General features: G+C 41.5%; 2 protein-coding genes across 2 annotated transcripts; both read right to left on the minus strand.

Moving 5' to 3' along the window:
- Positions 1-1,960: 1,960 nt before the first annotated feature.
- LOC310877313 (extracellular calcium-sensing receptor-like) lies at positions 1,961-11,336 on the minus strand (the record flags this gene model as incomplete). Its single annotated transcript, XM_083791132.1, has 7 exons — positions 1,961-2,874; positions 3,956-4,079; positions 5,934-6,161; positions 6,698-6,973; positions 7,555-7,935; positions 9,241-9,295; positions 11,227-11,336. The coding sequence occupies 7 exons, from the start codon at positions 11,334-11,336 to the stop codon at positions 1,961-1,963; spliced, it is 2,088 nt and encodes a 695-aa protein (XP_083647258.1).
- A 1,091-nt stretch (positions 11,337-12,427) lies between these two features.
- On the minus strand, positions 12,428-13,818 carry LOC310853629 (uncharacterized protein). Its single transcript, XM_083758020.1, has 3 exons — positions 13,662-13,818; positions 13,405-13,564; positions 12,428-12,837 (listed from the first exon to the last, which is right to left on the minus strand). Exons 1-3 carry the CDS (start codon positions 13,803-13,805, stop codon positions 12,701-12,703), a joined length of 441 nt encoding a protein of 146 aa, XP_083614146.1. The 5' UTR covers positions 13,806-13,818; the 3' UTR covers positions 12,428-12,700.
- Positions 13,819-13,837: the final 19 nt, after the last annotated feature.

Here is a 13,837-nt window from a genome sequence, read left to right on the forward strand (position 1 = left end):
ATTACATCCTGATCTAAAGAAAATATTTCTAAGGTTGTTTGCGGATATGCGTATCCTATATGGACAATCAAAATCAGCTGGGAATATTTAATTTTGATGTGGTGTCATAATTATATAGGCCTATGGCACACTGACAATCACAACAATGAAAACATGATTTTCATGTGAAAAAGGTTGCAGACCCCTGATCTATACAATGTATACATTCAGAATAAAAACTTTGATGAGGCAGTATTGTGTTGTCTTTCTTTTCATTTCCTGAAAAGTTTTGGTTTTGGTCATAGCTAGTTTCTGCCAAACAACCAGAGGTACAAGGAGCTATGCATTCAGCATTGAGAAATTACCAGCTCAACAAGATCATCACCCAAAAGACGATTATCTACATTGCTGCAAATGTTTACCTGAGGGGTCTTTGGAATAGCCCTTTGAATGGGAAATAAGAGTATATATATATATATATATATATATATATATATATATATATATATATATATATATATCTTACACACACACACACACACACACACCTTTTGGGCACCCCTGCACTATAAAGGGAGCTATCCATTCAGCACCCTACATCTTTACACTTATTATATACAAGTAAGACGCGCAAACGCGGGAAGCGAACGCAGCTCGTGTGTGTGTGGTTGTGTGTGTGCGTGTGCGTGTGTGTGTGTGTGTGTGCTACAGCTGCGCCCTGTGTGTGTGTGTGTGTGTGTGTGCTACAGCTGCGCCCTCTGGTGGCGGGCGGGTGGTGTAACAGCGGGACAGACAGACACACAGACACACAGACAGACATTCAGCCCTTGCTGTCATAGTAAGTGGCTCACTGCGTTCGCAAAAATGTGTACATACAGTATTTAACTGCTGAAGTCAATTCAGATGTTTGAGTGAAATATATCTTTCTGCACACCACTGGTGTGTTGTTGGCATGACGTTATGTGTTACGCAGTATTATGAAAACACCTAAGCTGTTTAGGAATCAACATGCTTTAGAATCAATCAATCAATCAATCAATCAATTTTATTGTTTTTTATCACATTACAAGTAATATGGGTGAAATTCCAGATTTTTATTTTAAAGTTAAATATTCCAAAAGGTTAAATTAAATATTCAGTTAAATTAAGTCCACTCACATCTACAAATCACATCAAACTCCAATCAATCAATCAATCAATCAATCAATCTTATTGTCACATCACATTACAAGTAATATGAGTGAATACCTGATTGCTGATTCCTGATTGTGCACACCTATCATTTCGGTTAAAGGGTAGAGAATAAAATGTGGCTAAAGATGTGTATTTCCTGGCAGGATGCCACAGCTCCAGCAGGGGGCCATGCATACTTAACCCATTCTGACCTTAGATCAGATTCTAAAAATGTCTTCTACATCCTGACAGTTTTCATTCTGACCTGAGATCAGATTCTAAAAATGTCAGTTGCTCTTCGAATTTTCAAAAATAGCAGACCTACAAGCTCGTATCGCGCCACTCGGTGGCGCGATATGAGATCTGCTATTTTTCAATAGCTAAAGCATAACATGATGCTGACACCAAAATGGGTGCCCGTTCAGAATGGGTTAAAAAGGTACATTACTGTGGCCACTGGCCAGTAAATGTGAAGTTTCAGCATAAGCATTTCTCATGTAAACACACAATTTGACGGAATCTTCATCTTGATTACATCTTGAAGTGTAAAGCACCTACCCACAGAGAATGAAGAGGTGCTATTTGTTCTTGTCTAAAATGGCCAAACGTAGTTTTTAAGGGATGATAATGAACTTTCCACCAACTTTCTTTATGATAGATAGTATAGATGTTTGGGTCTGCATCTCTGACTGTTAGTTTGATGAAAACTAGTAGAACATCTATTACTAGGCTACTGTAGCAAGGTGATCAGTGATCAAATATATCCACATAATCAATGCACAGAAAATGTATTATTGAATTTTGGCTTCTATGTCTTGTTGGCACCGCGACCCATGATGGACTTCTTAGTGTTTCTCTCAGGTTTCAAAAGCATTATATAACACTTTGGTCCAAACAGCGCCACCAAAAGACCAAAACTAGATGCTAAAATAGCAAATACCTCCACTACATCTGCATATTTGCCTGGAGAACTGATATATGCTGGGACGAAGGCTATCCACACGGCACAGAAGATCAACATGCTGAAAGTGATTAACTTGGCTTCATTGAAGTTGTCTGGAAGATTCCTTGCCATGAATGCTAAGATGAAGCTGAGAAGTGCCAGTAAACCAATATAACCTAGTAAAACGGCAAAACCAACTGTTGATCCCACTTCACACTCATAGACTATCGTATCACTGTGGTATTGCATGTTTTTATGAGGAGTTGGTGAGGCAGACACAAGCCAGGCTATGCAGATTATTGCCTGGATGGAAGTAAGAGTCAGAACTGTTCCTCTCTGCTGCATAGCACCAAACCACCTCATAATGCCTGCACCCCCAGGCTTGGAGGCCTTGAACACAGCCAACACCACCATAGTCTTTACCAGGATACATGAGACACACAGCACAAAGCTGATCCCAAATACTGCATGCCTCAGCTGACAAGTCCATAGTCTGGGAAGACCAATGAACAGAAGTGAACACAAGAAACATAGTTTGAGTGACAGCAAAAGTTGGAAGCTGAGTTCTGAGTTGTTGGCTCGCACCATGGGTGTGTCTCGATGATAGATGAAGATTCCCAGGACAATGGCACAGATAAGTGTGCCTAGCAATGAGATGGTTGTCAAGGAGATACCCAGGGGCTCGTTGTAGGATAGGAACTCCACGCTCTTAGGGACACAGTTGTCACGATGGGGATTGGACCAGAAGTCCTCTGGACAACTGGTACACTCTGTAGAATCTAAAAAAAAAACAGTAAGTGTAATGACACATTATTAAATAAAGTATCATTCTAAAGATAAACTACATTGCTACATCCTACCCTGCTATAATCCTACTATACTACTATAATATGGAAACATCTGTCCTTCCTTCTGTTTGTCCTTCTGTCTGTGAAACTGATTTATACGTTTTTCCAAATTTAAGATGTTAGCGTTCTTCCATGGGCTGTGGATTGGTCGTGAGTCTATAGTGACAGTACCAAATCTCAAGTCTGCCTTTCGTTTGGGTGTGAACAACCATGTGTACGGACCAGTAGTCTGTATAGACACTGGCTACGTTTACATGAAGGGTGATCATTCCGAATAAATACTTCAGAATAAAATACATCCGATGTAATGTTTTTTGCCACGAGTTTACATGGGAAATGGTCATTCCGAATGAGTGTTTATATGGAGAGGTGATAGAAGACATGATACATGTTAATTCATGTGAAACTACGCCATCTGTTGGACACATAAAATATAGGCAGTTCATTCATTGTGACTTTCAGACGAAAGACGACACTTTGAAATCCCATCATTTCATTCCGCAGTAGTTTTGAGGCTGCTGCTTGGATAGGGACGGACATACATATTATGTTTACCGGCTTTTTTTCCCCACCTGCTGCGGCTCCCCTTCTCCGCTGGGAAGGTGATCATCTCGTTTTTATGTGTACTTATCTACAGCACGGCCAGGGCACGCAACACACTGATTATTATTGTATCGGGTCGCTCGTTATTTTTGAGAGAGAGAGAGAGAGAGGGAGTGTGAGAGAGAGACCGTTGAACACACACACACACACACACACACAAAATGCACGAAATAACGCGCTCTACACGTATGTGCAAACTCCTCTGCGCGCCTTGGATATGAGGCTTATGAGCGCCTTGGAGTTGGAGCGCAATGGAAATGAGCATGCTCAGAAAGACCAGAATGAATTTACATCCGAAGCAGTGTATACAGTGCATACATAACGTAACGTTTAATAGGATTGAACTTCTATTCGGAATGAAAAGGGGATTTAACTGCTCATGTAAACGTAGCCAATGATGTATACCAACCTGTCTGATTGCTGGTCTCTCCCTCAGAACAAGCAATGCAGTCAAAGCAGCAGACAGGTTGGCCTTTCCTTCTGGCCACACGGGTTCCAGGGGAACAGCTCTCACTGCACACCGACTGAGGAGGCTACAGAGGAAAGTAACAATGACCAGTTTCAATCTAAACTAAATTACAATCAAATCATAAGCTCTGCATTAGTCATATTCCGGCCCTCCAACATGGAACGAGATGGAAAACACAATGTATCGAGCAAGGACAGGTTCAAGACCCTTCCCTGCACGACATGATAGGGCAATAAGGGCCGGGTGTCTCCCTCAGCCAGCAGTGGGCACAGGTGTGGCTGATTCCAATCAGTCCAGCTGCTCCTCAATCACCATCAACAGAGGCTGCCAATATAAGCTGCTGACTGAGCCGGCGTCTGACGCTAGGACATTGACTACTGTGGTTAGTGTAACCGGCAGTTTAGGAAGTCTCTAGCATGCTTTCATACTGTTGATCTGCTATTTTTGTAAACCTTCACCAGTGGTTCAGTAAAGACCCGGGGTGTGCCCTATATGTGCCATGCCAGCCACCCAGGCACATTCTCACAGGGTGTAAAACCAGTCTCAACCAAGGTTGTGGCTTCACAATCAAGTCCTAAAGGTCATTGCATCCACCCTTTAGGACAAACAAGCTGCCACCAACTCACTATACCACCACAACTACCTTTTTCCGTGAAGGGGCTATAAGGTAGCCAGGAGGGGAACTACCCATAGATCCGAAGTCCCGTTAGTCCGAACATGCACTGCTCCCGTGCTTGCGGTTAGGTTTAAGTTTGGTCCCGTGCTTGCGGTTAGGTTTAGGTTAGGGTTAGAGATAGGGATAGTAATTTCGGAACAATGAACCTTCTGACTAATGACACGGCACCGCCAGGAGTGGCTCCACACCATCTAAGCTACAACCTCCCTGAAACCTGACTTGGTGCTCTGATCCCCTTCAAACTCACAGAGGCTTATGAGCGGAAACGATACGCTATATGCAGAGCTTGCTGCTGAAGCACAACATCACAGCTTGAACACTGAGGTCCGCTCAGTTGGGGTGCAGAGGTTTTGTAGCAAGCTCTACCACCAGCCTGTTTTCAGACCTGGGAGTCAAAGAGGCCAAAGCCAACACTCAGCTGCATCGGAGGCAGCCGAAAGAAAACAGTGTGTTATAATAATAATAATAATAAAACTTTATTTGTATAGCACCTTTCATGACATGAAATGCAGCTCAAGGTGCTTTACAGAGCAATGGAGAAAAAAGAAAAGAAAAGCAAGGCATAAACATTAAAAAACAAGCAGTAATGCAATACAGTGAGGACATGAATAACAAAAAAAAAAAGATCAATTAAAAGCAAGGGTGTAGAAGTGGGTCTTGAGCTGTGCTTTAAAAATGTCTACAGAGGCTGCCTGACGAAGGTACAGTGGGAGTTTGTTCCATGCCGTCGGCCCGTAGAAGCAAAAAGCTGCTTCCCCGTATTTTTTATTTGCCATTTTTTTAGGCAAAGTGAGCAGGCCAGCAGTGGAAGACCTTAGGGGGGCGGTTTGGGACATATTTAGGCAGGCAGTCATGTAGGTAGGAAGGTGCGAGACCATTGAGAGCTTCATACACAAGTAAAATAATTTTAAAATCAATCCTAAAAGTAGCAGGTATGCGGTCAGTTTAGGCTTATCTTAGTAACCATAGTCCCATGAGAAGTCTGCCATTCAACATTAAGGTGACTCTCATGATTAATTGAATGACACAGGCTCAGGTCTGATCACCCTGTCGCTGGCCATGCACTGGTCAAGGCTTAAACACTACAAGAACCAAGGGAAGACTACTGATGATGTGTCCCAAAATTGAACCTAACGGCTCCGTTATGTCCACCATTCATCACCAGGATGGCACTCGTATGTGCTTGTTCAAAGGAAATGTACATCTTATCCTGTGTTTCATAAACTGGAAAGATGAAATTACCTTTTTGGATTCAAAGGTCCAGAAGATTCTGTCTTCATCAAGGATAAGTTCTTCATCTCCGGAGGTTGACTTCTTGACCACACCTACATTCTGAACTTTTAAACTTCCACCAGGGAGCCACGCCCAGTTCATGATATCGAAGATTGGTAAAGGATCACCATTCTCATCAAATGATACATGATCACCAGATGATGTGGTGAAGTTGACCTTTTCCAGGTAATACACAAGCTAGAAATGGTGATGAGCAGAATAATGAAGAGACAGAGACTTAAAGTGCTGCCTGGAGCACAGATTTCCGCCAGGCCAGGTAGATTATTGTAGACCAGTAATGAGTGGAATGGCTACGTTCTTGATTTGAGGGATCTTGTTCAAAGCGAACCACTCCTGCAAACTTTAGAAGGCAATCTTAGCCAATCAGGATGGAATATGAAAAATCACACCCGTGTGAAGTGAGGGGCACTCTCGTATCATCATTATCTTGACTTACATCATCTCATTTTGGCTATCACAGGACACTTTTGTCTTCAATGTTTGTGTTTATATTGACACTCAAAGCTGGGCATAGGCCAATCACAATATGCATCCTCGCCTTTTGTCTTAAATGTTTGTGTTTACACAAACACGGAAAGCGGGGCATAGGAGGGTCTAGCGCCCCTCAAAAATGACAGCTCCGTGTTGATCACATGACTATAGAGATAATGTGTACCTATGTGCGTGGTGTTTGGTCAAAAACATTAGCCAATTAAGAGGTATTAACATTGCACCTGCCATGGCTGTATGGTCTGCAAACTGGCACAGCTATGCCCAGTGAATGGTCCTCTTCCTGGCACACACTGCAACATGTCATGGAGGGCATGGGCCAGAGCATACACAGCCTTGTACACATTGTACTCTGCCCTGAGGTCAGAAACATCCAACAGTTTAGAATCTGCCGTTGCTAGATCCTCTTGTCCAGTACAGACCTGTCCACCTGCATCCACCCACTCTGACGGAAGGGGAGCAAATTTACACCGAAATGTGTGCTCCCAAAACAGCCTCACCTGAAGAAACAACAATGACAAAGACTTGAACATAAATAAAATAGCAGATGTCATTTAGAAAATGAATACAAAAATACACTACATACTAGGGCTGTCCCCGACTAAGGATTTGTATAGTCGACTGATAGATGAATACATTTGCTGTTAGTCGACTAATAGTCGACTGAGCACAAAAGATTGTATATAAAAATACAATATTTACAAAAATATACAAAAATATTGTATTATTCCACTAGGTCTGTGGGGGACATAAACACATTTGAACATTCTGACTGTTCAAATCTTTTTTTTTAACAACTGAGAGGCTTGTCATTAGCCAGATTGAGCACAGCAGGTGAGATTGAGATTCTGGAGTCTATCAGGCCAGCGCACTGTGCGATTCAAGTCACAGGCAGTGTCACATTGCCACACAGGCAGACACACTCCACATGCACATATTTTTGTAAAAATTGTATTTTTATATACAATTTATATATATTTTTTGATGAACATCGACTAAGAGGTGGTCAGTCGACTGAGACCCGTTCCGATCGATTAGTCGACTATTCGACTAATCGAGGTCAGCCCTACTACATACTCACTATGTTATCTTCTTGGCTGTGGTCTGGGTCATTGTCAGGATGTATGTACAACAAGAAGTCCTTAAGACCTGGTATTTCTCCGCGATAGACGGCAAAACCCAGCGTGCCTTTCAGGTACGGCATGTAATGAGGAGACTGGAAATAAGGGTTTCTCGCCCAAGCTGCAGTCGCAGGTAAGATCCATTGCAGGCCTGTCACGTTCTGCTTTACCACCTCCTCCAGGACGTTGATCAGATAGTCCCCATATGCAAATGCAATGACCACACGAGCTGTGGATGTCTTCATCACAGTGGCAATCCTCTGGAGTTTAGCCAGGTCATTGTTAAAGGGCAGAGCCTCTGAATAAGCCACGCAACCCAGGTCAGAAATGTCCAGGTCAGACTGGAATAATAGGGCAGCATCACGTCCGCCATCATCATCACTAAACAACAGACCTACCCACGTCCACTCGAACCGCCTCATAACCTGGAGTATAGCTTGCACCTGATTTGGTTATAGAATGGAGGGTACATAAGTAGTAAGTGAGGGCATTGGTTAGATTATTCACATCGTGGCACTGGTACGGTACATCAGTGAATATACACAGATTCCACAAAAAGGTCTGATCATTCTCTTTTCATTTAACAGTTCCAACCTCGTCTGGATCAGGGTTAGTAGCCTACCATGTCGGTACTACTCACGGTTACAAAAGTTGTGATAAACCTTCTGGAATCACAGCTAAATTAGTGTTATCAACTGTTAAAGTTGTGCATTTTAGATGCTGGTGGTGCATATTATGTATTGGCTCATGTTCAGGTGTTTCATAAATATTGGTATTAAGTCCGTTACAATTGATGACAAAGGTCTACAAACATTTAATAACACACATTATTTTCCACAAAATTAATGTAAAATGTTAAGAGCTCCAGTAACCACTGGAATGAAAGCCCAGTGGTCCCTTAAAGGGATAGTTCAGATTAACAAGATTAAGTAGTTCCGGTCATTTTGTAGGGGGCACAGGGGGCCACGCAGTAAAAGTAAATTAATCCACAAAACTAACGTAATTTGTATTGTATTGTTCTAAAATATTAGTGCAACTTTCGTAATTTTTTTACCCCTCTATCACACGGAACTATGTTTTTTGTGTCCAAATCACTATGCCCAAAAAAATAGTTCCATGTGATAGAGGGGGTCAAAGTTGAACAAAAGTTGCGCTAATATTTTAGAAATAGGTCAACAATACAAATGACGTTAGTTTTGTGAATTAATTTACTTTTACTGCATGCGTGGCCCCAGTGCCCCCCACAAAATGACCGGAACTACTTCATATTGACCAAAACCAGAGCAGAACTCCTACCACGGGACTCTGGCAATCAATTAATAGAGTTGCAACCACTAATGGCAAGTATTTCATACAGCTACGTTAAAACAATTCTGAACTAAACATGGTAAATGGTGCATTTATATAACCTTGTGAGTGATTCAGACATCTGGTCTGGCCCATGGACTAAAAATCCACCAAGATTTTAAAAAAAATCTTGAAACACAAAAATGTGAGTGTGTGTATGTGTGTGTGTGTGTGTGTGTGTGTGTGAGTGTGAGTGTGAGTGTGAGTGTGAGTGTGAGTGTGAGTGTGTGTGTGTGTGTGTGTGTGTGTGTGTGTGTGCGTGTGTGCGCGTGTGTGTGCGTGTGTGCATACAAGTTCACCTGGAAGACAAAGCTTGGGATTGTTCTAAAGAAGGACGGGAACTGATTCAGGTCACTGAGACAGGAGCAGGACGCATAGTAACTTATCTGGAAAAAGCAGAAAACATCTGTTCTGAAATATGCTATATTTTCAAATTGTTTTATTTCATTTGATGTATGTATTAATTAACCCATTCTGACCTGAGATCAGATTCTAAAAATGTCAGTCGTTCTTCGATTATTCAAAAATAGCAGACCTACAAGCTCGTATCGCGCCACTCGGTGGCGCGATACAAGCTTGTAGATCTGCTATTTTTAAATAGCTAAAGCACGACATGATGCCGACACCAAAATGTGTTCCCGTTCAGAATGGGTTAATTATTCATTGGTAGTTTTTATTAGTCAAAACAAACAAACAAACAAACAAACAAGCAAAAAATGCTGTGTTGTATTTATCTTCAAACAAGCAGTGGCTACTCTTGTCATTTCTAATCTCCTTTCAGATAGAAATTGAAGCACAATGTGCTGTTTTAACATAAACACTACCAATGTACTGAATTGGTATAGCATTGGTATAGTGTTTAACATAAACACTACCAATGTACTGAATTGGTATAGCATTGGTATAGTGTTTGGGCAGAAACCATTTATTTTAAATAAATCAGTATTATTGAACACGCTTTACGTCTGTGTGTGAGTGTGTGTGTGTGTGTGTGTGTGTGTGTGTGTGTGTGTGTGTGTGTGTGTGTGTGTGTGCGTGTCTGTGTGTGTTTCATAAATAATGAATCAATGTATAAAAAAGCGCTTTAATACTGACTAGATCTCATAACTCGATTGAATCCTCAAACTGTCGTTCAAACCCCCCCCCCCCAACCTGACTTTGTCATTGTCGGACAAAACAACTATCTCATGCGCATGGTTAAAAAACCCTCCTAATTTCCACTTCCGCACACATTGAAGTATCTGACAGTGTATAATGTCACGGCAGTGTTGTGTTGTTTTGTTTTTTATTTCCTGAAAAGTTCATATTTTGGACAGCAGAGATATATAACATAGTTGGTGGTGAAAGGCAATTCAAGGATGACACTTACCATTGGCACTCTGTACAAACCTAATATTTTAGAGAGGGCAATAGAGCTTTTTGAGGTAGAAGGACCCACAGTTCCGATCACTGGAGGGGATCCAACACAGCTCTGCCCCAGCGTAAACTGCTCCTCTCTTCCACTGATCAGTGACATCGCTGCACGGAATCCAACTCCAAGCGTGAGACAGGTATCATAGATACTGTACCCCAGAGTCACATTGGGTAGCAGGCTGGGGCTTCTGTTGATCTCATTGATGGCAAAAGCCATGGTCTGGGCCCATCTGAACCCTTTAAGGAAAAAACTATAGCACAAAACAATACACTGTAACCTTGAATATCGTTGCTATCGGGCAGAAACCTTGGTCGTATGTTTTTTGTTTCATAAATTAACGTCTTACTCTGTCATACTAAGTGACGCATGCAAAAGTAGCAAGAATAGCCGATAGCCCACTAAGCCTCAACACTTTGTGAGCTTAGATCTGCTATAATTGATCGAAATGAATTACATCAGTTACTCGTATCTTTGAAGTTCTTTAAAGGCTCATAACTTTTTTTCAAGAATAATGTTAAATATAATTTGGGGTGGTTGTACAGTATTTGGTCTCCCGGCTCTTATATTGGGACATTTTCATCGTGTCAAAGGTCATGTCTCACCTAGACACAGAATCTGACATGAATGTTGATCTGAAGGTCAAGATTCAATTTACCCGCTGAGCAAGAAAGGTAAATGCAGGAAACTGCATGGATTCAAATCCGAGGTAGAAGAGGTTAAGTTATATTACTTATATAGGGCTGCTTTAAATTGAAATTAAATAGGGCTGCTTTAAATTGAAATTAAATGTGAGTAAAAAATAAAATACATTAGAATAAGGCATATAAATCAATGCAAATAAACAATGGTGGTGAGTATTTGTGACACTCACCCATAGCAAGTGGGCTCCTGTTGTCTGGAGCTGAACGTCAGCTCAGGGAACACAGAGGTGAAGTGGATGGTGAACAGACCACCCAGAACTAAGTCTCCAGCCTTGTACATTCTGTTGAGACGAAACTGTTTCTGCAACTCACAAGAAGAGGAAGATGAGGAAGACAACGGGGAGAAGGAAGAGAACAGTATCAAGTATGAAAGCAGGTGTGTATCTAGAAAGGCCATCATAACTATGTCCTCCTCTGTCTAACCCTCCCCCCCCATTCTCTAAATCCATTGTTCAGTTGTTACTTTTATACACAGTGCTGTCCCAGATAACAAAAGATGATTGAATCAACGTTGTGATATTAGTCAGCCATGATGGTTGCAATCAACATTGATGTCAGGTATTGAGAAGATGTTGAAAGTGCTCGCTATGATCCACATTGAAATAATGTTGCACTTCCAACCAATTGTGACAATGAATAAACATCGATTCAACTATGATATAATCAACATTGAAAGAACGTAGAATTGCATCAACATTGATTCAACTATGCATCTATCCATCCATTAACATTGATTCAACTATACATCCATCCATCCATCATACATTGAAACAATGCTATTATTAAAGGGCCATTTCAACCTTCTTCTGTATGCCCAATATGTCTCATTAAAAAAAGAATATAAATTACAAAATTAATGGTATAGTTCAACAAGGAACACACCAAAGTAGTCTAGTCAGTGATATCACTAACAGACACGTTTGGAGCTACCACAGCAGAAGAGTAAAATGATTATTTTTTAAATGATGCATAGAAAAAGCTGAAATGGTCCATTAAGTATGCTATACTGCAGTGGTTCTCAACCTTTTAATACAAAGACCCCACATTGTCATTTTTTGAGCCTCTGGATTGGCCATTTCCAAAACAATCAAAGAAACCAAGGTTTGAGAACAGCTGCTTTACAACATTCTCTATGAACAAAAACAAAACAGACCATTATTCATTTACTTATTTATTAGATTCAAACACATGGATAAGTGAGAAGTGCACATCCAATTCCCAGCATTTATTTTGCTACACTGAATTTGAGAAGTTACTCTATGCAGATTTTGATACATACAAAACATACACCACTTCAGTCCTATACACAGCTCAATGAGTCACATTGTGAGCTTGTAGAGCTGCAATTTTCAAAAGAGTAATGTCCTTGAACGACCCCAGTTCAACATGAACCAAAAACAGCCCTGAAAATCCAGGGGACACAATTAAAGAAACTTCCTCCCCAGTTCAACATGAACACCACATTAACCGTCCATCCATTTGTCCTGAAACTACAGGGGACAAAGAAAGCAGGCAGTCCTTCAGAACCAATAGGACCCCAGTTCAACATGAACGAAACAAACAGTCCAATGATCCATCAAACCCACTGGCTGCTTTAGAAGAGATTTTTACATTTTTGACATCAGGCCTAAATGGGTTAAGACTTTAAGGACCTGCAGGTGTGGGAACCTTGTCTTTCCTGGGTACCCCGCCACTCCTGTCGGGTGCATAGCGCAGCCACTTCTGCAGAGCATCCTTGTACTGCAATTCTGTCAACTTGCGGTCAAATTGACGAGCAGCCGCTGAAAAAAAGAAAACAGGCGTTACTAAATTAAAAATAAAATAAAGCTGCAGTTCCATTCAAAGTGACAAATGTCCATTGTGTACTAGGTTCAGGCGGGAACCTACATACAATTGAGCCACACTAATGTTCATTAAATAAATGTCACAGTTTGTCTACTCTGTCTCAGAGGAGGGCAGTGGACAGTTCTGAAACTTGCCTACCAGTGACATTCTTAACTGTACACAGGCACAGAACACCTGAGATGCAGCGCGAGTAGACAAATTTGTGCAGTCCAATTGTGAGCATTAGAGCAGTAGTTATCAGCCTGTGGCTCGGGACCCCCACATGAATATGGGGTGTCCCCAGATGACAGTGAAGAATAATGAATACCTCAGAAATTAAAAAGTAATACCATTAGAAAAGTCAATTTATACTATAAAACTGGTGAAACATTGGCCAAATCAACCACTCCTGCGGTGTCAATCAGGCCTATGGTCCAATAGGAGAAATAGTGAAAATAGCCAATCTACAGAGTCAAATTGAATGCCTCAACAACAACTCCAAGTATTTTGATGTGCAGACTCACCAAAAATGCAGTCCTGAACTAGGGTGTCTTTGAAGGCCCTCTTCTCTCCCTTGCCAGCCCAGTTGAAAACGCATGCCAGGTTGTTTGTCAGGATGGCGCCAACCATTCGCCGGATCATGTTCTCACTATTGGTCCCTCCGACTAATGCCAGGCGTGCAATCTAGAAGTAGTGCATTAAAATTAAAATTAGCAAAAGAAAGTCAAATATTGTCCAAGAAAGAATAATTGCACCCATCACAAGGCATTCTAAGGCTCACCATCTTGCGACGCACTCCCTCCTCCCTCAGTGCAGTTTCCGCCTCATCAAACTGCTCCTCGTTGGAGAGAGGCAGATTGATGGGGAAGGATTCCTCTCGTTGGGATTCAGGAACACCTCGGACATTCAATGTGGACTTTGCCATTTCAGTTTTGATGAATTGAATGTCCCTCCCCA

Source organism: Protomyctophum parallelum (assembly GCF_964188405.1).
Source record: "Protomyctophum parallelum genome assembly, chromosome: 2".
Taxonomy (NCBI): domain Eukaryota; kingdom Metazoa; phylum Chordata; class Actinopteri; order Myctophiformes; family Myctophidae; genus Protomyctophum; species Protomyctophum parallelum.

Bases quoted from the DNA above. Each gene is read 5' to 3' on its own strand.
- LOC310853629 (XM_083758020.1), bottom strand. From the start codon at position 13,805: ATGGCAAAGTCCACATTGAATGTCCGAGGTGTTCCTGAATCCCAACGA. The intron at 13,565-13,661 runs GTGAGCCTTAGA...CACTACTTCTAG, and splicing joins AGGGAGTGCGTCGCAAGATG to ATTGCACGCCTGGCATTAGT. The intron at 12,838-13,404 runs GTGAGTCTGCAC...TCTTTTTTTCAG, and splicing joins AGTTCAGGACTGCATTTTTG to CGGCTGCTCGTCAATTTGAC.